This window comes from Hoplias malabaricus, chromosome 3, assembly GCF_029633855.1.
Source record: "Hoplias malabaricus isolate fHopMal1 chromosome 3, fHopMal1.hap1, whole genome shotgun sequence".
Classification (NCBI taxonomy): domain Eukaryota; kingdom Metazoa; phylum Chordata; class Actinopteri; order Characiformes; family Erythrinidae; genus Hoplias; species Hoplias malabaricus.
The window spans coordinates 32,191,935-32,213,515 of NC_089802.1; the positions used below are offsets into that span (position 1 = coordinate 32,191,935).

The 21,581-nt window shown below is 43.7% G+C and overlaps 1 protein-coding gene across 1 annotated transcript in view; it reads left to right on the forward strand.

Moving 5' to 3' along the window:
• The first annotated feature begins 7,649 nt into the window (after positions 1-7,649).
• Positions 7,650-21,581, forward strand: part of LOC136691592 (uncharacterized) — a 35,747-nt gene continuing 21,815 nt past the window's right edge. Inside the window, exons 1-4 of the mRNA XM_066664189.1 lie at positions 7,650-7,765; positions 19,309-19,653; positions 20,773-21,120; positions 21,404-21,490. Coding sequence (XP_066520286.1) covers positions 7,714-7,765; positions 19,309-19,653; positions 20,773-21,120; positions 21,404-21,490 — 832 coding nt within the window. The 5' untranslated portion in view covers positions 7,650-7,713. The remainder of the gene's footprint in view (positions 7,766-19,308; positions 19,654-20,772; positions 21,121-21,403; positions 21,491-21,581) is intronic.

Genomic DNA, 21,581 nt, shown 5'->3' on the forward strand with positions numbered 1-21,581 from the left:
ATAAAATTATGGTTTCTATTAAATTAATTTTATCAAGCCACAGTTGGTTTAATTTGTAATAAAATGAGGTTTTGTGAGACAAGTGGCACGAGGGAATAAGCTGTGTAAAAGCAATAATGTATTTCATTTTAGTTACTGCCTCTTATTTTCTGTATATATTATTTCTTATTTCTCATATCCTATGTTATAAAATGTATACATATGTTTATAAATAGGCCTAAATGAAATTGAATTACAGGAATGGATTCCACTCAATTAAATGAAAGTTTTAATGTTGCAGTGCAGCTGCAGTGAAGAGGCCTGTTTAATTTTCTCAGTCCTGTAATAGTGTAATGGATGCAGTAACTGTAGCACTCGCATGGCTTTCCCTCTTTTGAGGAGCTCGTTAATGTCACAGAATTCCTTTCTCAGTACAAGTTTCCTGTCACTCCAAGAGAATATAGTTCTGTATTTGATGCTAACCCATCTGATGTGCTTATGCTGTTTAAGGATGTTGTCTTTTCTTCTCTTCAGTCTATGAGTCCTCATGACCCTAGACATTCAACTATTGGTAAGATTTGTTTCTCAGCTCAACTAAAATCCTTCAAATCTCAAATCTGATCTTTATTTCAAGAGAATTTGGTTACACCCCCTTGTTCTGTATCCTACTGGAACCCCTTTATGCAAAAGCCGATATAGATATCTCTAAACTTTATCCAGAAACATCTGTTCATCATTTTTGGAAACATACTTGCTCACAGAACTTTTGGAAAATCATTGCTGCTCTGATGTCTGATATCAAACCTAATTTCTCACTCTATTTTGAAATGATTTGTTTGGTATCACAGATTTAAAAATGAAAGACTCCTCTGCCATATTATTATAATTCTGATCTTGTTTTTTTGCAAAGTTTCATATTCATAAAAGTAAAACAATGCCTAGAAAGCCTCTTTTTGACCTCTTTGTAATGGATGTTAAATTGTATCTTGATGCAATCTCAGATTCAAACAACAAAAAGTTTATAAAATCTATATATATTTGTAGTATGTACAATTTAAATTCAATAACTTATTTATATCTCCTTTTATTTTATTTCTTAACTGCTTTGTCCCCTTTTTATTTATTTATAGAATCTTTGTTCTTGAAATGTCTGTAAGATATGCCAAGTTATTTATAAAAGTTGATTAAAAAAATAAATGAATGTATTATTATTCCCGCCCACACTTTTGGAGCTCCGTACAAAAGAGAAAGTAAAAGAGTTTAATTTTACAGAAGTGTACTCTTTTCAGAGCTGAAGATGTATTTAGTTATTTATCTTTTTCTATCCGGAGTCTTCACTGTCTGTGATGGTGTCACATCTTGGCACTTTCTTGGTTGTTTTCCCCTTCCATGTGGCTCTGTCTGTTTGTTGTTTTTCCTATCTCCGCCCTCGTTCCACTCTAGCTCCACCTTTTGTTCCGCCTCTTTATTAAACTGTCTGTGTTGTAGCGAGTGTGTCCGCCTCCGTAAATCCACTCATCACGACCTCGTGACAGAATGACCGATCAACAAAAGGACACAGCTAGCACGGACTACTCGTTTAAAAGATGTGTTGTTCGCCGGACTCCGTTTTGCACAGGCCCCAAAGATCCCGTGGAGGAGGCGTTAAGAGCGGCCTCGGAATGGAGTCGACGGCTCCAGATCATGCCCGGCGCGAGTACTTATCTTCGACCAAAGGACTCGATTCAGGAATCGAGTAATTGCTCCAGCGGGAATCGACGGAGCCGGAGGAGAAAGCGGGCTGGAGTCTCCCCCTCGCTGGACGATTATCCCCTCAGGTCCGGGGAAATTCTTCGGGGGGGGGGGGGGGGGGTTAAGGGTAGGGGCTGTTAGCCTCCTACCTCAGGACAACGGAGGTGAGCTAACAGGGGCGCACCTCTGGGGGAATCCCTCAAGACTGCGCCCATCAGACCCCCTAAACCCTTAACAGCTCCAGTCCACGACGTAAGAGCACGAGCCCCGGCCACCGTGGACGTTGCTGCAGGGCCTCCTGTTTCCAAAGACAGCGCTGCAGTTCCTTCTGCCGTCCAGGAGAAGCTTGCAAGCCTCCTGGCAGATCTGGAAGCTTTTAAGAGAGCGGCGTCTCCGGCCGCTTCTGATCCCGCGAGAGCGGCATCTCCGGCCGCTTCTGATCCCGCGAGAGCGGCGTCTCCGGCCGCTTCTGATACCGCGAGAGCGGCGTCTCCGGCCGCTTCTGATCCCGCGAGAGCGGCGTCTCCGGCCGCTCCTGTTCCTGTGAGAGCGGCGCCTCCGGCCGCTTCTGTTCCCATAAGAGTGGCGTCTCCGGCCGCTCCTGTTCCCGTGAGCGCGGCGCCTCCAGCCACGCCTGTCTTCGTGAGCGCGACGCCCGCCTCTCCTGTCTTCGTGAGCGCGACGCCCGCCTCTCCTGTCTACGTGAGCGCGACGCCCGCCTCTCCTGTCTACGTGAGCGCGACGCCCGCCTCTCCTGTCTTCGTGAGCGCGACGCCCGCCTCTCCTGTCTTCGTGAGCGTGACGCCCGCCTCTCCTGTCTTCGTGAGCGCGACGCCCGCCTCTCCTGTCTACGTGAGCGCGACGCCCACCTCTCCTGTCTACGTGAGCGCGACGCCCGCCTCTCCTGTCTACGTGAGTGCGACGCCCGCCTCTCCTGTCTTCGTGAGCGCGGCGCTTCCAGCCGCTCCTGCCTTCGTGGACGTCGTCGCAGCTCCCTCTGCCTCCGTGGACGACGTCGCAGCTTCCTCTGCCTCCGTGGACGTCGTCGCAGATTCTACTGCCTCCGTGGACGTCGTCGCAGGTTCCCTTGCCTCCGTGGACATCATCGCAGATTCTCCTGCCTCCGTGGACGTCGCCGCAGGTTCCCCGGCCTCCGTGGACGTCGTCGCAGATTCTCCTGCCTCCGTGGACGTCGTCGCAGGGCCTCCTGTCTCTGTGAGTGCGGCTCCCTCAGCCGCTCCTGTCTCCGGGACTTTGGCTTCTGCCCCTGTGAATGTGGCTACGGCCATTTCTGTCCCTGTGACTGTGGCCCCGGCCGCTCCTGGTCGTGCCCGTAGGACGGCCCCGAGGACTTCGAGGCCGATCCCCAGAACTGTGCCCAGGCTGGTTCCTCAGACTCTTCCACAGACTATTGCCAGTCCTGGGCATTCCCCAGTTATATTTGTTCCAGTGTCTGTTCCTGTCCTGATTCCTGTTTCTGTTGTCGTCCCTGTACCTGTGTCTGCTTTTCTTTCAGTTCCGGTTCCTGTCACCGTGTTAATGTCTGTCCCAGTAAATGTCATGGTTCCTGTACCCCTGCCAAGCCCAGTCCAGTTCCCTGTTAGTCCTTTCCAGTTCCCAGTTAGACCCTCTGTCCAGTCACCAGTTAAACCCTCTGTCCAGTCCCATGTCCAGTTTCCTAACTATTCCCAGTATCGACCCTCAGCATCAGCACCTGTCCAGTCTATGTTTCAGTCCCCTGTCTCTGCTCCTGTTCTGTCTCAGTCCCCGTTCAGTGTTCAGTCAAATGTCCAACATCCTGTCCAGTCACGTATGCTTGCTCCTGCTTTGTCTCCTGTCTTCCCACGATTCCCGTATCTTCTTTCTAGTTCTGTCCAGTGTCCGTTTAAGTCTAGTTCCTTGTTCCCTTTTCCATTTCCTATCTTGTCCTGAGTCTTTTGGTTTCATGTTTGTTTTGTTTCTTCTGGCCCCTCCTGCGCCAGCTCCTGGAGAGTCTAGTTTTTTGCGCCCCGGGAGTTGCGCGTCTTGGGGGGGGTAGGGGGGGGGTCTGTCACATCTTGGCACTTTCTTGTTTGTTTTCCCCTTCCATGTGGCTCTGTCTGTTTGTTGTTTTTCCTATCTCCGCCCTCGTTCCACTCTAGCTCCACCTTTTGTTCCGCCTCTTTATTAAACTGTATGTGTTGTAGCGAGTGTGTCCGCCTCCGTAAATCCACTCATCACGCCCTCGTGACAGATGGTAAGTGGTATTTTAAACATTTCTCTTGTTCGTTTAAATATATATGTATATATACAATGAAAATGCCGTCTAGAATTCTGGCAGAAATACTGAACATTTAAAGCTCTATATTAATGACAATAATAAACTGTGTTTAAAAGAGGCACAGCTATGCAGTAGTCAAAAAATAAACAAAATAATAAATAAAAAATAAAAGGACATTAATCATTAATGTGCCAATTTTCACAGCTTATTGCTCAGTAAAAATTTGTATGTTGAGAGTAGGTACTTGGTGTAGTTTGAATGACGAGGCAGAAACTTATCCTGAGCTGAGTGCATGACGTTTAACAGACACTCAATAAAGCACAAAATGTGCCTTATTAGAAGCAGAGATCTAAATCAATACTGGCAAATGCAGCGAAAGCAAAAAGAGTAAACAGTGGCTTGTGAAAAGGGACTTCAAGAAAACAGCTTATATAACAAGACACAACTATGAACACCTATGACCAACTCCAGCTCACAGGTGTGGTGTGTGGCTAGGGGAAGCATGAAGGGAATCAAGGCAGACAGCTAATCAAAGACCAAACCAAACTAAAACCAAGACCATGGGTACTTTCATCCATTTTGTAGACAACACTGTCAGACAGTATAAAAATAATTTTAAAAAAGAAAACATTTTAAACCGTTCAGTACAATCTCTTGGGGGGATATTTTAATCAAATCTATAATAATTATTCGGCGGCACGGTGGCGCAGCAGGTAGTGTCGCAGTCACACAGCTCCAGGAACCTGGAGGTTGTGGGTTCGATTCCGGGTGACTGTCTGTGAGGAGTTGGTGTGTTCTCCCTGTGTCCACGTGGGTTTCCTCCGGGTGCTCCGGTTTCCTCCCACAGTCTAAAAACACACGTTGCAGGTGGATTGGCGACTCGAAAGTGTCCGTAGGTGTGAGTGAATGTGTGTGTGTCTGTGTTGCCCTGTGAAGGACTGGCGTCCCCTCCAGGGTGTATTCCCGCCTTGCGCCCAATGATTCCAGGTAGGCTCTGGACCCACCGCAACCCTGAACTGGATAAGGGTTACAGACAATGAATGAATGAATGTTCCATCCATCCATCCATTATCTGTAACCGCTTATCCAATTTAGGGTCACGGGGGGTCCAGAGCCTACCTGGAATCATTTTCATATAAATTTTTTGGCAAACTATTCTCACTATTCTAACGTGTATGCAAAATCCTGGTAGATTTACTTTTGTCACATCGCGGTGTTCATAATCGCGGTATCGATACTTCGGTCGGATGATGCAGAACTAATACTCGTTCAGTAAACTCATTTATTATATTATGCACGGAATAAAAGCAGTACTGTTCAGATAGGAGCAGTACCGCTTACAGGACACGAAGTGCACTAGGTAAGCGTCAATGCTGAGTGCACTACGTAGGGAGTAGGGAGCAGGGTGAGATTGTAAACACAACTAATTTTCTTCCTCAAAACAAGCTAAAAGTACACGGCGCGACAACGGGAGACTCTCTCAGACACTTTCAGTCGTTGCTAAAATGGCGAATGGAATGTCCATTTGGCAAAATATAGTAAATGTTTAACGTAGAGGAGAAGGTCTCGTCAACAGAAGTTCAAAATGCTTGGAGGTCACGTGACTCTTGCAGGCTTCAGATAGTTTCAGGAATCACCAGGCGGCCAAATTAAATAGAGAAACTGCAAACTTTTGATCATGGCCTTCAATACATGCATTGATTTAAAATATTTTTACGGCACATTGTTCTGTGCATGTGGCTACATATATGCTTAAAATCGTCAATATTTCAGGTTTAGTGCGAAAATCTGCCGTTACTTGCCTCGTAGACGTATTGTAGACCATGACATCTCAGTTACAGACATGTTCATGTTGTCGATTGCTTTGACATATATATATTTTAAATCATACAGATTTTTAAACTTGTACAGTAGTCAGTATAAAATGGTTTCTGATCATTTAGAGGCAGGTGAAGACATGCTCATCAATCATCACCATTCACAATCATTAAAAACAGTACATTAAAATATTGCATCCTGCCAAGACATTAAATCAAATATGTTTACACACATAAAAATATTTACCTTGGTTTTACATGCACTTATTACCACAATTAACCCATTTCATTAAAATAAATAATGAACCCGCAGCAGGTAGTGTCGCAGTCACACAGCTCCAGGGGCCTGGAGGTTGTGGGTCCGATTCCCGCTCCGGGTGACTGTCTGTGAGGAGTTGGTGTGTTCTCCCTGTGTCCGCGTGGGTTTCCTCCGGGTGCTCCGGTTTCCTCCCACAGTCCAAAAACACACGTTGCAGGTGGATTGGCGACTCGAAGGTGTGAATGTGTGTGTGTGTGTGGCCCTGTGAAGGACTGGCGTCCCCTCCAGGGTGTATTCCCGCCTTGCGCCCGATGATTCCAGGTAGGCTCTGGACCCCCCGCGACCCTAAATTGGATAAGCGGTTACAGATGTTGGATGGAAACAATGGCTGGTTCAATTCAGTAAAGTGAACTGTTGTTACATTACTAAAGATTACAAGAACAAATAAAATATGTGAAGTAGTGTTCAAACACCTGCACATTTCACACAAAGAACACACCATTGGGAAGCTTATTTTCTTTATTAAAAAAGAGCAAAGCCAAAACCCAGGGTGAGACTCAAGGTGGAGGATGAAGATGTTCTTTCTTTTCTGTTTTAAAAGTCTCAGATATTCTTTACACCACATTGTACATAATCACAAAACAATTCTGTTCTTAACTGTTGTGTAACTTTAGCTTAGATTCTATTACAAAGTAAATCCTCATTTCTCCTTCTCCACTCCAAACTCTACAGTCACTCGCCCAGTTACATTTAACAAATAACCCCAAAGACAAACATCACGCTAGAATAATTTTTCACTCTAATAATTCTTCCAATGGTAAAAATCATAAAATATTATTATGAGAAGGTAATTCCCAGGCTGTTCTTTATTATGGTTACTCTTTACTCAAAGTCCTATAGTCTAATTAACTGTTAATCGCCAAATCTACTAATTCAGTAGGAAATATACGAACATGCTTTAACGCATTTGTTAATTGGTTACTGATGTGATAATATAAAATCACTTTCTATAAACATTTTAAACTTTCAATACTCTATGCTCAAAAATGAATTAAGTCACAGAGGCTCCTCCCACAAGTTGACAGAGATTGACAAAACGTCAGGATATTTTTGATCTTTGTAGAAAAGTACATGTGATTCTCTCGCACAGAGCAAGCAAGGACAGTTACAATGTTTTGGACGCCTGAAGGGCTTTAGCATCAGCCAGTGACTCAATTTTTCATCTTCACTTATTTTTTTTTTATCAAATTTGTTAAAAATAACAAACAAGGTTTCTCAAAATAAGGTTTTTTAGACAAGTGAATATAGCGGGCATTTACACAAAGTATTTTATAAAATCAATAATATATTATCCATCATGATGTAACACACTGAAATGGCAACTTGCAGAAACTGCAGCCATTTACTACAGTGAGTTACTGCCTGTTAGTTTCTGCAGTGAGCTTTAATCATTGGTGAAATGTTGACTATTTGGACCATGATGGTGATATAACGCATGCAGCAGCTGTAGCACTCGCACGCCTTCCCGCTGGTGATTGGCTCGTTATACTCGGTTGCTGTGCTGTGATTGGCTGGATTGTTCAAGTGATTGACAGTGGCCCGTTAGAGTGTTTAGTGAAAGTGAAACCGTTTTATTTAACGGATGTTTTATCTTCTCAGAACTGAAGATGAGTTTAGTTATTTACCTCCTTTTATCGGGAGTCTTCACTATCTGCGACGGTAAGCCGCGATTTATACATCGTTACTTGTAAGATACAACGAGGTAAATGGAGTCTAATATAGAGTTCAGACTTAAAAAATGTAGCACTCGGCTCTCGTTTTCTTTAGCTGCAATAATATAATCCGGGTAGGGACTAGGGCGTAGGCTGGTTTAAAATAAAACAAGTAATTTCTAAAAAGCAAAAATATTATATATATATATGGATTTTGTATATTTGAAAAAAAAATGAAAGTGAAGGGATAGCTCACGTGAACATGTAATGTGTCTGGCCCAAATAATGGGTACATGGCCAAGGGCTAAAATACCAACAACACTTGATAACCTGATTAGGCTGTTCCTTATTTTGCAGCTTCTCAAAATTTGCTCATTTTAAGTTTTGGCTATTATTGATTCATTATATTTACTTATTCATCAAAGTTTTATTGCACTGAATGATATCTGAAGTTCTGTCTGAAGTGGAAACAAGCAAAGATACCTCACACTGTTACAGTGGACTCTTCTTGCACATATATCTGCACATTGTTGCACATTACTTCCTGTACTTTATTACTGTTACGTGGCTGCCACCATGAAGAACTGCACATTTTTGTCTGCATTGTGTTGTACTGTCTGTGTGCACTTGTACTGTGTTGTACTGTCTGTGTACACTTGTACTGTGTTGTACTGTCTGTGTGCGCTTGAACTGTGTTGTACTGTCTGTGTGCGCTTGTACTGTGTTGTACTGTCTGTGTGCACATGTACTGTGTTGTACTGTCTGTGTACACTTGTACTGTGTTGTACTGTGTGTGTGCACTTGTACTGTGTTGTACTGTCTGTGTGCATATGTACTGTGTTGTACTGTCTGTGTGCACTTGTACTGTGTTGTACTGTGTGTGTGCACTTGTACTGTGTTGTACTGTCTGTGTGCGCTTGAACTGTGTTGTACTGTCTGTGTGCGCTTGTACTGTGTTGTACTGTCTGTGTGCACATGTACTGTGTTGTACTGTCTGTGTACACTTGTACTGTGTTGTACTGTCTGTGTGCACTTGTACTGTGTTGTACTGTCTGTGTGCACATGTACTGTGTTGTACTGTCTGTGTGCACTTGTACTGTGTTGTACTGTCTGTGTGCACATGTACTGTGTTGTACTGTGTGTGTGCACTTGTACTGTGTTGTACTGTCCGTGTGCACTTGTACTGTGTTGTACTGTCTGTGTGCACATGTACTGTGTTGTACTGTCTGTGTGCACTTGTACTGTGTTGTACTGTCTGTGTGCACTTGTACTGTGTTGTACTGTCCGTGTGCACATGTACTGTGTTGTACTGTCCGTGTGCACTTGTACTGTGTTGTACTGTCTGTGTGCGCTTGAACTGTGTTGTACTGTCTGTGTGCGCTTGTACTGTGTTGTACTGTCTGTGTGCACATGTACTGTGTTGTACTGTCTGTGTACACTTGTACTGTGTTGTACTGTCTGTGTGCACTTGTACTGTGTTGTACTGTCTGTGTGCACATGTACTGTGTTGTACTGTCTGTGTGCACTTGTACTGTGTTGTACTGTCTGTGTGCACATGTACTGTGTTGTACTGTGTGTGTGCACTTGTACTGTGTTGTACTGTCCGTGTGCACTTGTACTGTGTTGTACTGTCTGTGTGCACATGTACTGTGTTGTACTGTCTGTGTGCACTTGTACTGTGTTGTACTGTCTGTGTGCACTTGTACTGTGTTGTACTGTCCGTGTGCACATGTACTGTGTTGTACTGTCCGTGTGCACTTGTACTGTGTGGTACTGTCTGTGTGCACATGTACTGTGTTGTACTGTCTGTGTGCATATGTACTGTGTTGTACTGTCTGTGTGCACTTGTACTGTGTTGTACTGTGTGTGTGCACTTGTACTGTGTTGTACTGTGTGTGTGCACTTGTACTGTGTTGTACTGTCTGTGTGCGCTTGAACTGTGTTGTACTGTCTGTGTGCGCTTGTACTGTGTTGTACTGTCTGTGTGCACATGTACTGTGTTGTACTGTCTGTGTACACTTGTACTGTGTTGTACTGTCTGTGTGCACTTGTACTGTGTTGTACTGTCTGTGTGCACATGTACTGTGTTGTACTGTCTGTGTGCACTTGTACTGTGTTGTACTGTCTGTGTGCACATGTACTGTGTTGTACTGTGTGTGTGCACTTGTACTGTGTTGTACTGTCTGTGTGCACTTGTACTGTGTTGTACTGTCTGTGTGCACATGTACTGTGTTGTACTGTCTGTGTGCACATGTACTGTGTTGTACTGTCTGTGTGCACTTGTACTGTGTTGTACTGTCTGTGTGCACTTGTACTGTGTTGTACTGTCTGTGTGCACATGTACTGTGTTGTACTGTCTGTGTGCACATGTACTGTGTTGTACTGTCTGTGTGCACTTGTACTGTGTTGTACTGTCTGTGTGCACTCGTACTGTGTTGTACTGTCTGTGTGCACTTGTACTGTGTTGTACTGTCTGTGTGCACTTGTACTGTGCTGTATTGTCTATGTGCACTTGTACTGTGTTGTACTGTCTGTGTGCTCTTGTACTGTGTTGTACTGTCTATGTGCACTTGTACTGTGTTGTACTGTCTGTGTGCACATGTACTGTGTTGTACTGTCTGTGTGCTCTTGTACTGTGTTGTACTGTCTATGTGCACTTGTACTGTGTTGTACTGTCCGTGTGCACTTGTACTGTGTTGTACTGTCTGTGTGCACATGTACTGTGTTGTACTGTCTGTGTGCACTTGTACTGTGTTGTACTGTCCATGTGCACATGTACTGTGTTGTACTGTCCGTGTGCACTTGTACTGTGTTGTACTGTCTGTGTACACTTGTACTGTGTTGTACTGTCTGTGTGCACTTGTACTGTGTTGTACTGTCTTTGTGCCCTTGTACTGTGTTGTACTGTCTGTGTACACTTGTGCTGTGTTGTACTGTCTGTGTGCTCTTGTACTGTGTTGTACTGTCTATGTGCACTTGTACTGTGTTGTACTGTCTGTGTGCACATGTACTGTGTTGTACTGTCCGTGTGCACTTGTACTGTGTTGTACTGTCTGTGTGCACATGTACTGTGTTGTACTGTCTGTGTGCACTCGTACTGTGTTGTACTGTCTGTGTGCACTTGTACTGTGTTGTACTGTCTGTGTGCACTTGTACTGTGCTGTATTGTCTATGTGCACTTGTACTGTGTTGTACTGTCTGTGTGCTCTTGTACTGTGTTGTACTGTCTGTGTGCACATGTACTGTGTTGTACTGTCCGTGTGCACTTGTACTGTGTTGTACTGTCTGTGTGCACATGTACTGTGTTGTACTGTCTGTGTGCACTCGTACTGTGTTGTACTGTCTGTGTGCACTTGTACTGTGTTGTACTGTCTGTGTGCACTTGTACTGTGCTGTATTGTCTATGTGCACTTGTACTGTGTTGTACTGTCTGTGTGCTCTTGTACTGTGTTGTACTGTCTATGTGCACTTGTACTGTGTTGTACTGTCTGTGTGCACATGTACTGTGTTGTACTGTCTGTGTGCTCTTGTACTGTGTTGTACTGTCTATGTGCACTTGTACTGTGTTGTACTGTCCGTGTGCACTTGTACTGTGTTGTACTGTCTGTGTGCACATGTACTGTGTTGTACTGTCTGTGTGCACTTGTACTGTGTTGTACTGTCCGTGTGCACATGTACTGTGTTGTACTGTCCGTGTGCACTTGTACTGTGTTGTACTGTCTGTGTACACTTGTACTGTGTTGTACTGTCTGTGTGCACTTGTACTGTGTTGTACTGTCTTTGTGCCCTTGTACTGTGTTGTACTGTCTGTGTACACTTGTGCTGTGTTGTACTGTCTGTGTGCTCTTGTACTGTGTTGTACTGTCTATGTGCACTTGTACTGTGTTGTACTGTCTGTGTGCACATGTACTGTGTTGTACTGTCCGTGTGCACTTGTACTGTGTTGTACTGTCTGTGTGCACATGTACTGTGTTGTACTGTCTGTGTGCACATGTACTGTGTTGTACTGTCTGTGTGCACTTGTACTGTGTTGTACTGTCCGTGTGCACATGTACTGTGTTGTACTGTCCGTGTGCACTTGTACTGTGTTGTACTGTCTGTGTACACTTGTACTGTGTTGTACTGTCTGTGTGCACTTGTACTGTGTTGTATTGTCTGTGTGCACTTGTACTGTGTTGTACTGTCCGTGTGCACTTGTACTGTGTTGTACTGTCTATGTGCACTTGTACTGTGTTGTACTGTCTGTGTGCACATGTACTGTGTTGTACTGTCCGTGTGCACTTGTACTGTGTTGTACTGTCTGTGTGCACTCGTACTGTGTTGTACTGTCTGTGTGCACATGTACTGTGTTGTACTGTCTGTGTGCACTTGTACTGTGTTGTACTGTCTGTGTGCACATGTACTGTGTTGTACTGTGTGTGTGCACTTGTACTGTGTTGTACTGTCTGTGTGCACTTGTACTGTGTTGTACTGTCTGTGTGCACATGTACTGTGTTGTACTGTCTGTGTGCACATGTACTGTGTTGTACTGTCTGTGTGCACTTGTACTGTGTTGTACTGTCTGTGTGCATTTGTACTGTGTTGTACTGTCTGTGTGCACATGTACTGTGTTGTACTGTCTGTGTGCACATGTACTGTGTTGTACTGTCTGTGTGCACTTGTACTGTGTTGTACTGTCTGTGTGCACTCGTACTGTGTTGTACTGTCTGTGTGCACTTGTACTGTGTTGTACTGTCTGTGTGCACTTGTACTGTGCTGTATTGTCTATGTGCACTTGTACTGTGTTGTACTGTCTGTGTGCTCTTGTACTGTGTTGTACTGTCTATGTGCACTTGTACTGTGTTGTACTGTCTGTGTGCACATGTACTGTGTTGTACTGTCTGTGTGCTCTTGTACTGTGTTGTACTGTCTATGTGCACTTGTACTGTGTTGTACTGTCCGTGTGCACTTGTACTGTGTTGTACTGTCTGTGTGCACATGTACTGTGTTGTACTGTCTGTGTGCACTTGTACTGTGTTGTACTGTCCGTGTGCACATGTACTGTGTTGTACTGTCCGTGTGCACTTGTACTGTGTTGTACTGTCTGTGTACACTTGTACTGTGTTGTACTGTCTGTGTGCACTTGTACTGTGTTGTACTGTCTTTGTGCCCTTGTACTGTGTTGTACTGTCTGTGTACACTTGTGCTGTGTTGTACTGTCTGTGTGCTCTTGTACTGTGTTGTACTGTCTATGTGCACTTGTACTGTGTTGTACTGTCTGTGTGCACATGTACTGTGTTGTACTGTCCGTGTGCACTTGTACTGTGTTGTACTGTCTGTGTGCACATGTACTGTGTTGTACTGTCTGTGTGCACATGTACTGTGTTGTACTGTCTGTGTGCACTTGTACTGTGTTGTACTGTCTGTGTACACTTGTACTGTGTTGTACTGTCTGTGTGCACTTGTACTGTGTTGTACTGTCTTTGTGCCCTTGTACTGTGTTGTACTGTCTGTGTACACTTGTGCTGTGTTGTACTGTCTAAGTGCACTTGTACTGTGTTGGACTGTCTGTGTGCACTTGTACTGTGTTGTACTGTCTGTGTGCACTTGTACTGTGTTGTACTGTCTGTGTACACTTGTACTGTGTTGTACTGTCTAAGTGCACTTGTACTGTGTTGTACTGTCTGTGTGCACTTGTACTGTGTTGTATTGTCCGTGTGCACTTGTACTGTGTTGTACTGTCCGTGTGCACTTGTACTGTGTTGTACTGTCTGTGTGCACTTGTACTGTGTTGTACTGTCTGTGTGCACATGTACTGTGTTGTACTGTCTTTGTGCCCTTGTACTGTGTTGTACTGTCTGTGTACACTTGTGCTGTGTTGTACTGTCTGTGTGCTCTTGTACTGTGTTGTACTGTCTATGTGCACTTGTACTGTGTTGTACTGTCTGTGTGCACATGTACTGTGTTGTACTGTCCGTGTGCACTTGTACTGTGTTGTACTGTCTGTGTGCACTTGTACTGTGTTGTACTGTCTGTGTGCACATGTACTGTGTTGTACTGTCTGTGTGCACTTGTACTGTGTTGTACTGTCTGTGTGCACATGTACTGTGTTGTACTGTGTGTGTGCACTTGTACTGTGTTGTACTGTCTGTGTGCACTTGTACTGTGTTGTACTGTCTGTGTGCACATGTACTGTGTTGTACTGTCTGTGTGCACATGTACTGTGTTGTACTGTCTGTGTGCACTTGTACTGTGTTGTACTGTCTGTGTGCACTTGTACTGTGTTGTACTGTCTGTGTGCACATGTACTGTGTTGTACTGTCTGTGTGCACATGTACTGTGTTGTACTGTCTGTGTGCACTTGTACTGTGTTGTACTGTCTGTGTGCACTCGTACTGTGTTGTACTGTCTGTGTGCACATGTACTGTGTTGTACTGTCTGTGTGCACTTGTACTGTGTTGTACTGTCCGTGTGCACATGTACTGTGTTGTACTGTCCGTGTGCACTTGTACTGTGTTGTACTGTCTTTGTGCCCTTGTACTGTGTTGTACTGTCTGTGTACACTTGTGCTGTGTTGTACTGTCTGTGTGCACTTGTACTGTGTTGTACTGTCTGTGTGCACTCGTACTGTGTTGTACTGTCTGTGTGCACATGTACTGTGTTGTACTGTCTGTGTGCACTTGTACTGTGTTGTACTGTCCGTGTGCACATGTACTGTGTTGTACTGTCCGTGTGCACTTGTACTGTGTTGTACTGTCTTTGTGCCCTTGTACTGTGTTGTACTGTCTGTGTGCACATGTACTGTGTTGTACTGTCCGTGTGCACTTGTACTGTGTTGTACTGTCTGTGTGCACATGTACTGTGTTGTACTGTCCGTGTGCACATGTACTGTGTTGTACTGTCCGTGTGCACTTGTACTGTGTTGTACTGTCTGTGTGCACATGTACTGTGTTGTACTGACCGTGTGCACTTGTACTGTGTTGTACTGTCTGTGTACACTTGTACTGTTTTGTACTGTCTGTGTGCACTTGTACTGTGTTGTACTGTCTTTGTGCCTTTGTACTGTGTTGTACTGTCTGTGTACACTTGTGCTGTGTTGTACTGTCTAAGTGCACTTGTACTGTGTTGGACTGTCTGTGTGCACTTGTACTGTGTTGTACTGTCTGTGTGCACTTGTACTGTGTTGTACTGTCTGTGTACACTTGTACTGTGTTGTACTGTCTAAGTGCACTTGTACTGTGTTGTACTGTCTGTGTGCACTTGTACTGTGTTGTATTGTCTGTGTGCACTTGTACTGTGTTGTACTGTCCGTGTGCACTTGTACTGTGTTGTACTGTCTGTGTGCACTTGTACTGTGTTGTACTGTCTGTGTGCATTTGTACTGTGTTGTACTGTCTTTGTGCCCTTGTACTGTGTTGTACTGTCTGTGTACACTTGTGCTGTGTTGTACTGTCTGTGTGCTCGTGTACTGTGTTGTACTGTCTATGTGCACTTGTACTGTGTTGTACTGTCTGTGTGCACATGTACTGTGTTGTACTGTCCGTGTGCACTTGTACTGTGTTGTACTGTCTGTGTGCACATGTACTGTGTTGTACTGTCTGTGTGCACATGTACTGTGTTGTACTGTCTGTGTGCACTTGTACTGTGTTGTACTGTCCGTGTGCACATGTACTGTGTTGTACTGTCCGTGTGCACTTGTACTGTGTTGTACTGTCTGTGTACACTTGTACTGTGTTGTACTGTCTGTGTGCACTTGTACTGTGTTGTACTGTCTTTGTGCCCTTGTACTGTGTTGTACTGTCTGTGTACACTTGTGCTGTGTTGTACTGTCTAAGTGCACTTGTACTGTGTTGTACTGTCTGTGTGCACTTGTACTGTGTTGTACTGTCTGTGTGCACTTGTACTGTGTTGTACTGTCTGTGTACACTTGTACTGTGTTGTACTGTCTAAGTGCACTTGTACTGTGTTGTACTGTCTGTGTGCACTTGTACTGTGTTGTATTGTCTGTGTGCACTTGTACTGTGTTGTACTGTCTGTGTGCACTTGTACTGTGTTGTACTGTCTGTGTACACTTGTACTGTGTTGTACTGTCTGTGTGCACATGTACTGTGTTGTACTGTCCGTGTGCACTTGTACTGTGTTGTACTGTTTATGTGCACACGTACTGTGTTGTACTATCTTTGTGCACATGTACTGTGTTGTACTGTCTGTGTGCACATGTACTGTGTTGTACTGTCCGTGTGCACTTGTACTGTGTTGTACTGTCTGTGTGCACATGTACTGTGTTGTACTGTCTGTGTGCACATGTACTGTGTTGTACTGTCTGTGTGCACTTGTACTGTGTTGTACTGTCCGTGTGCACATGTACTGTGTTGTACTGTCCGTGTGCACTTGTACTGTGTTGTACTGTCTGTGTGCACATGTACTGTGTTGTACTGTCTGTGTGCACTTGTACTGTGTTGTACTGTCTGTGTGCACTTGTACTGTGTTGTACTGTCTGTGTGCACTTGTACTGTGTTGTACTGTCTGTATACACTTGTACTGTGTTGTACTGTCTTTGTGCCCTTGTACTGTGTTGTACTGTCTGTGTACACTTGTACTGTGTTGTACTGTCTTTGTGCCCTTGTACTGTGTTGTACTGTCTGTGTACACTTGTGCTGTGTTGTACTGTCTAAGTGCACTTGTACTGTGTTGTACTGTCTGTGTGCACTTGTACTGTGTTGTACTGTCTGTGTGCACTTGTACTGTGTTGTACTGTCTGTGTACACTTGTACTGTGTTGTACTGTCTAAGTGCACTTGTACTGTGTTGTACTGCCTGTGTGCACTTGTACTGTGTTGTATTGTCTGTGTGCACTTGTACTGTGTTGTACTGTCTGTGTGCACTTGTACTGTGTTGTACTGTCTGTGTGCACATGTACTGTGTTGTACTGTCTGTGTGCACATGTACTGTGTTGTACTGTCTGTGTGCACTTTTACTGTGTTGTACTGTCTGTGTGCACTTGTACTGTGTTGTACTGTCTTTGTGCACTTTTACTGTGTTGTACTGTCTGTGTGCGCTTGTACTGTGTTGTACTGTCTATGTGCACTTGTACTGTGTTGTACTGTCTTTGTGCACTTTTACTGTGTTGTACTGTCTATGTGCACTTGTACTGTGTTGTACTGTCTGTGTGCACTTGTACTGTGTTGTACTGTCTGTGTGCACATGTACTGTGTTGTACTGTCTGTGTGCACTTGTACTGTGTTGTACTGTCTATGTGCACATGTACTGTGTTGTACTGTCTTTGTGCACATCAGTGGCGATTGCTCTAAGAATGCAAAGGAAGCTCAGCTTCCCCTAAAATGTCAAAAAATAAGTGATCAAATGTATACTGTTGTGTGTACATGTCATTGAATAAATATGCACTACAACGCGCTCATCTTTTGTTCAGAATCAGCTTCTTATCTCTGGTAAAGACGCGGCTTTCCTCTCAATCATTCGCGCAGATTCACAGTGATTTGAACAGTGAGGACGCTGAGCATCCTTGGAGTTCAATAGCAAAGCAGCGAAGTGAAGCAAAACTTGACGAGCCATTGGATAAATGCTGGGCTTTTTCCATCAGACGCTCAGCGTCTCTGGGGGTCTATGGGGCAGTGGGTTGGCCTCGGCTGGCCCGGACGCTCAGCTTCTGTATGATGATTGGATGATCTGTCTGAGGCTGAATCCCTTTTTGATTGACAGCGAAATGAGCGAATCAGTGATCCTTTGGTGTTAAGATCCGTGGGAGCATTAGATTTTCATTCTGTTCTGAGTTGAACCGGAGATTTTCTTAATCCTTTTAGTGGCATTTTCTTTGTTAAAAACGACTAGTGACAAATCGAGCTTCTATTTCTGGTGGGTTTTTTTGTAGCTGCTTGTGTTTGGAGACTGACTTCTATCACTGTTTCTGACTTCTATCGCAGTTTCTAGCGAGTGCTGCTGAGCCCCTCCACCGTCACAAAGCACTCACAGGCGGACACACTTCACATGGGCCAAGGTCCTTTAAGCAGCCTAGCTCTGCTGGCCATTGAGAGGACACTAGTCAAGTCCCTGGAAAAGACGCACTGTTGGTACGACAGGGTCACAGATCATTTCCTTGAAAAGGGACGGAGGGTAGAATTTACGTATAAATAAACCGACACATTTTATGATGTAGGCTGAAATTGAGCTTCCCCTCCTTGAAAGACCAGCATCCGCCACTGGTGCACATGTACTGTGTTGTACTGTGTGTGTGCACTTGTACTGTGTTGTACAGTCGGTGTGCATATGTACTGTGTTGTACAGTCTGTGTGCACTTGTACTGTGTTGTACAGTCTGTGTGCACTTGTACTGTGTTGTACTGTCTGTGTGCACTTGTACTGTGTTGTACTGTCCGTGTGCACTTGTACTGTGTTGTACTGTCTGTGTGCACTTGTACTGTGTTGTACTGTCCGTGTGCACTTGTACTGTGTTGTACTGTCTGTGTGCACTTGTACTGTGTTGTACAGTCTGTGTGCACTTGTACTGTGTTGTACTGTGTGTGTGCACTTGTACTGTGTTGTACTGTCTGTGTGCACTTGTACTGTGTTGTACAGTCTGTGTGCACTTGTACTGTGTTGTACTGTGTGTGTGCACTTGTACTGTGTTGTACTGTGTGTGTGCACTTGTACTGTGTTGTACTGTGTGTGTGCACTTGTACTGTGTTGTACTGTCTGTGTGCACTTGTACTGTGTTGTACAGTCTGTGTGCACTTGTACTGTGTTGTACTGTCTGTGTGCACTTGTACTGTGTTGTACTGTCTGTGTGCACTTGTACTGTGTTGTACTGTCTGTGTGCACTTGTACTGTGTTGTACTGTCTGTGTGCACTTGTACTGTGTTGTACTGTCTGTGTGCACTTGTACTGTGTTGTACAGTCTGTGTGCACTTGTACTGTGTTGTACTGTGTGTGTGCACTTGTACTGTGTTGTACTGTCTGTGTGCACTTGTACTGTGTTGTACTGTCTATGTGTACTTGTACTGTGTTTTACTGTGTGTGTGCACTTGTACTGTGTTGTACTGTGTGTGTGCACTTGTACTGTGTTGTACTGTGTGTGTGCACTTGTACTGTGTTGTACTGTGTGTGTGCACTTGTACTGTGTTGTACTGTCTGTGTGCACTTGTACTGTGTTGTACAGTCTGTGTGCACTTGTACTGTGTTGTACTGTGTGTGTGCACTTGTACTGTGTTGTACTGTGTGTGTGCACTTGTACTGTGTTGTACTGTCTGTGTGCACTTGTACTGTGTTGTACAGTCTGTGTGCACTTGTACTGTGTTGTACTGTGTGTGTGCACTTGTACTGTGTTGTACTGTGTGTGTGCACTTGTACTGTGTTGCACTTGCGTTTCTGTCTGCACTCGTGCTTTGTGTTTTGTGTTAGACCATGGTCCTGGAGGAACGTTGTTTCATCTCACTGTGTACTATGTATATAATTAAAATGAGAATAAAGCCTCTTGAATCAATCCTTTTCTGACAACTAATACTGAAAACTGTAAATGTGAAGTATTTCTCATTTCACTGTATTACCTGTTCTTTCAGGGCTCCGTGTGTTGGGTGCCTCTGATCCTCTGACTGTGGAATTAAAGGGTTCAGTGGTTCTGCCCTGTTATGTGGAAGATCCCATACCACTGGGAGAGCTGGAAGTGGAGTGGAAGAAAATTGACACTCAAGATTTAGTGCATTTATTTCAAGATGGAGAAAGTCGACCAGAATCTCAAGGCCACGATTACATTGGAAGAGCCAGTTTCTTTACTGAAGAGATTAAACATGGAAACTTCTCTCTGCTCCTTACAAATCTCACCCTTAAAGATTCTGGTGTTTATAATTGTTCAGTTTACACACAACAGGAATCTGGGCAAACTTCAGCTGAAATAAAGGAGATTGGTGAGTGAAACACAACATTAACTTTATTTGTGACAATTTAAAGTAATTAAGTGTTGATTGTAAAACTCTAAACAGGATGTTTTCCAAGATGAATCAGTGTAATATTCACACATTAATTACTTGGATGTATTCTGAAAAAAAGCAACTTATGTCTCAATAAATTTGCTGCTGTCAGTGTATTTAAAATCTTCAAAGTGCCCCTGTTTGGTAGCTGTGCTTGATTAAAAGGTCAGTGCATTCTAGTTTATTATAGGTATTTAAATCTGGAGAAGGTGATTTTTTTAAGAACACTTTTTGTCTGACTTGGAAACAAGCAGAGATTTTCAGAGGATAGAAAAAGTGAAATATGATCCAGTTAACTGTATTTGTTGTTTCTTCAGGACTCTGTGTGTTAGGTCTCGGTGATATCTTCAGAAACAATTTTTGTGTTAAATTCCTGGAAATACTCTTAACATCCTTATAGTAATCAGTAAAAATAATAAAAATAATTACTTATCTGTATATGCCACAGGACAGTAAAAGATCAGTACAGTCATTTTATTCAGACAGAACAAAATGAATTAATGGTTTACTAGAGCCACTCTGATTTCTAAAGAAACACACCCCTGAAGGGTAGAGAGAGAGGTTTAGAAATGAAAGCTGAACTAAGACAAGGTTTTCTAACAGCAAGAGGCTGGATAAAGCCAGAGAGCTGCCAAAATAGTGGTGTGGCTGTTGGTTGTTTTCTTACACATGAATCAGCCATATTTCAGCATAGTTCCTTGGTTTATTTACTCCTTGTATCTTGCTCACAGAGCATGGATACTTTTGCCTCAAAGAATAAAAAACTTTCACAGTGAGGAATGGGGACCCAGGTAGAAAAAAGGCCCAAAATTGTATTTTTTCTTTTCCTTACTGGCTACATGCTACTGCTCTGTCCCATACACCGCCCAACTCCCTACATAGTGCACAGATTATAAAATTTAAACACGGACAGTGCACTGAATGTTACAAATGATACAAATAATTTTACACAATTTACTTTTTTGTTGAGTGTAAAAACAATATATCAGCTTTTTTGTTTTTGGATCCAAAGCTTCAGATTAAATCCCACACTATTTCCAATGGTTGTTTTTTCAGAGCATTTGATTGTAGTTGGAAGTCATGCTGTATCTGCAAATATGGGTGAAGATGTCACTCTGGATTGTTCTGTGGTTTCCCATATCCAACCTGAAAAGCTTGAGGTCTCATGGAAGAAGATACACCAACAGATTTCAGTGCTGCTCTATCAAGACGGTGAGGTCCAGACGTACTCATCCCATCAGAATTACATGGACAGAGTCGAGTTCTTCAGCCCTGAAGAAATCCACAAAGGAAATTTCTCACTCAGGTTAAAGAACCTCCAAACTGGGGACAGAGGCATGTACATATGTGAAGTATTCTCTGAGGAGCTTTCAGCAAACACAACTGTGGATGTGCGGCCCCTTGGTGAGAAAACCTTTGTATACAATTTGAAAAGTGGTGCAATGGAGAGTAGAGAACGGAACTGTTTGGCACGATCAGTTACAAGCCAATACTTATCCTCAAAAATGAAGGAGCTTATCTTCAGACATTTGTACAGATAAAATGTGTCATATTCAACCCACCATAAGAAGCATTAGCATCATCCTGCACACAGTAGAGAGCATAAACTTTAAGCACAGAAATCAGAAAGATGTGAGTATAGTTATTTTCAGAATTTATAAATTATTCTGTGATCCTAACTTCACAGGTTTTTCCAGAATGCACCTGTGGATATTATCTCTCTGCGGTCTGGCATTTGTAAGCCCAGTTCTGCTGAGCTGCCTAGCATACTGCTGTAGGTCAAGTCTTTTCACATTCACAACAAGTAATGAAATGTTTGTAACATATACTGAAACACCCAAAAGCATATTCTTCATTTTTTTCTG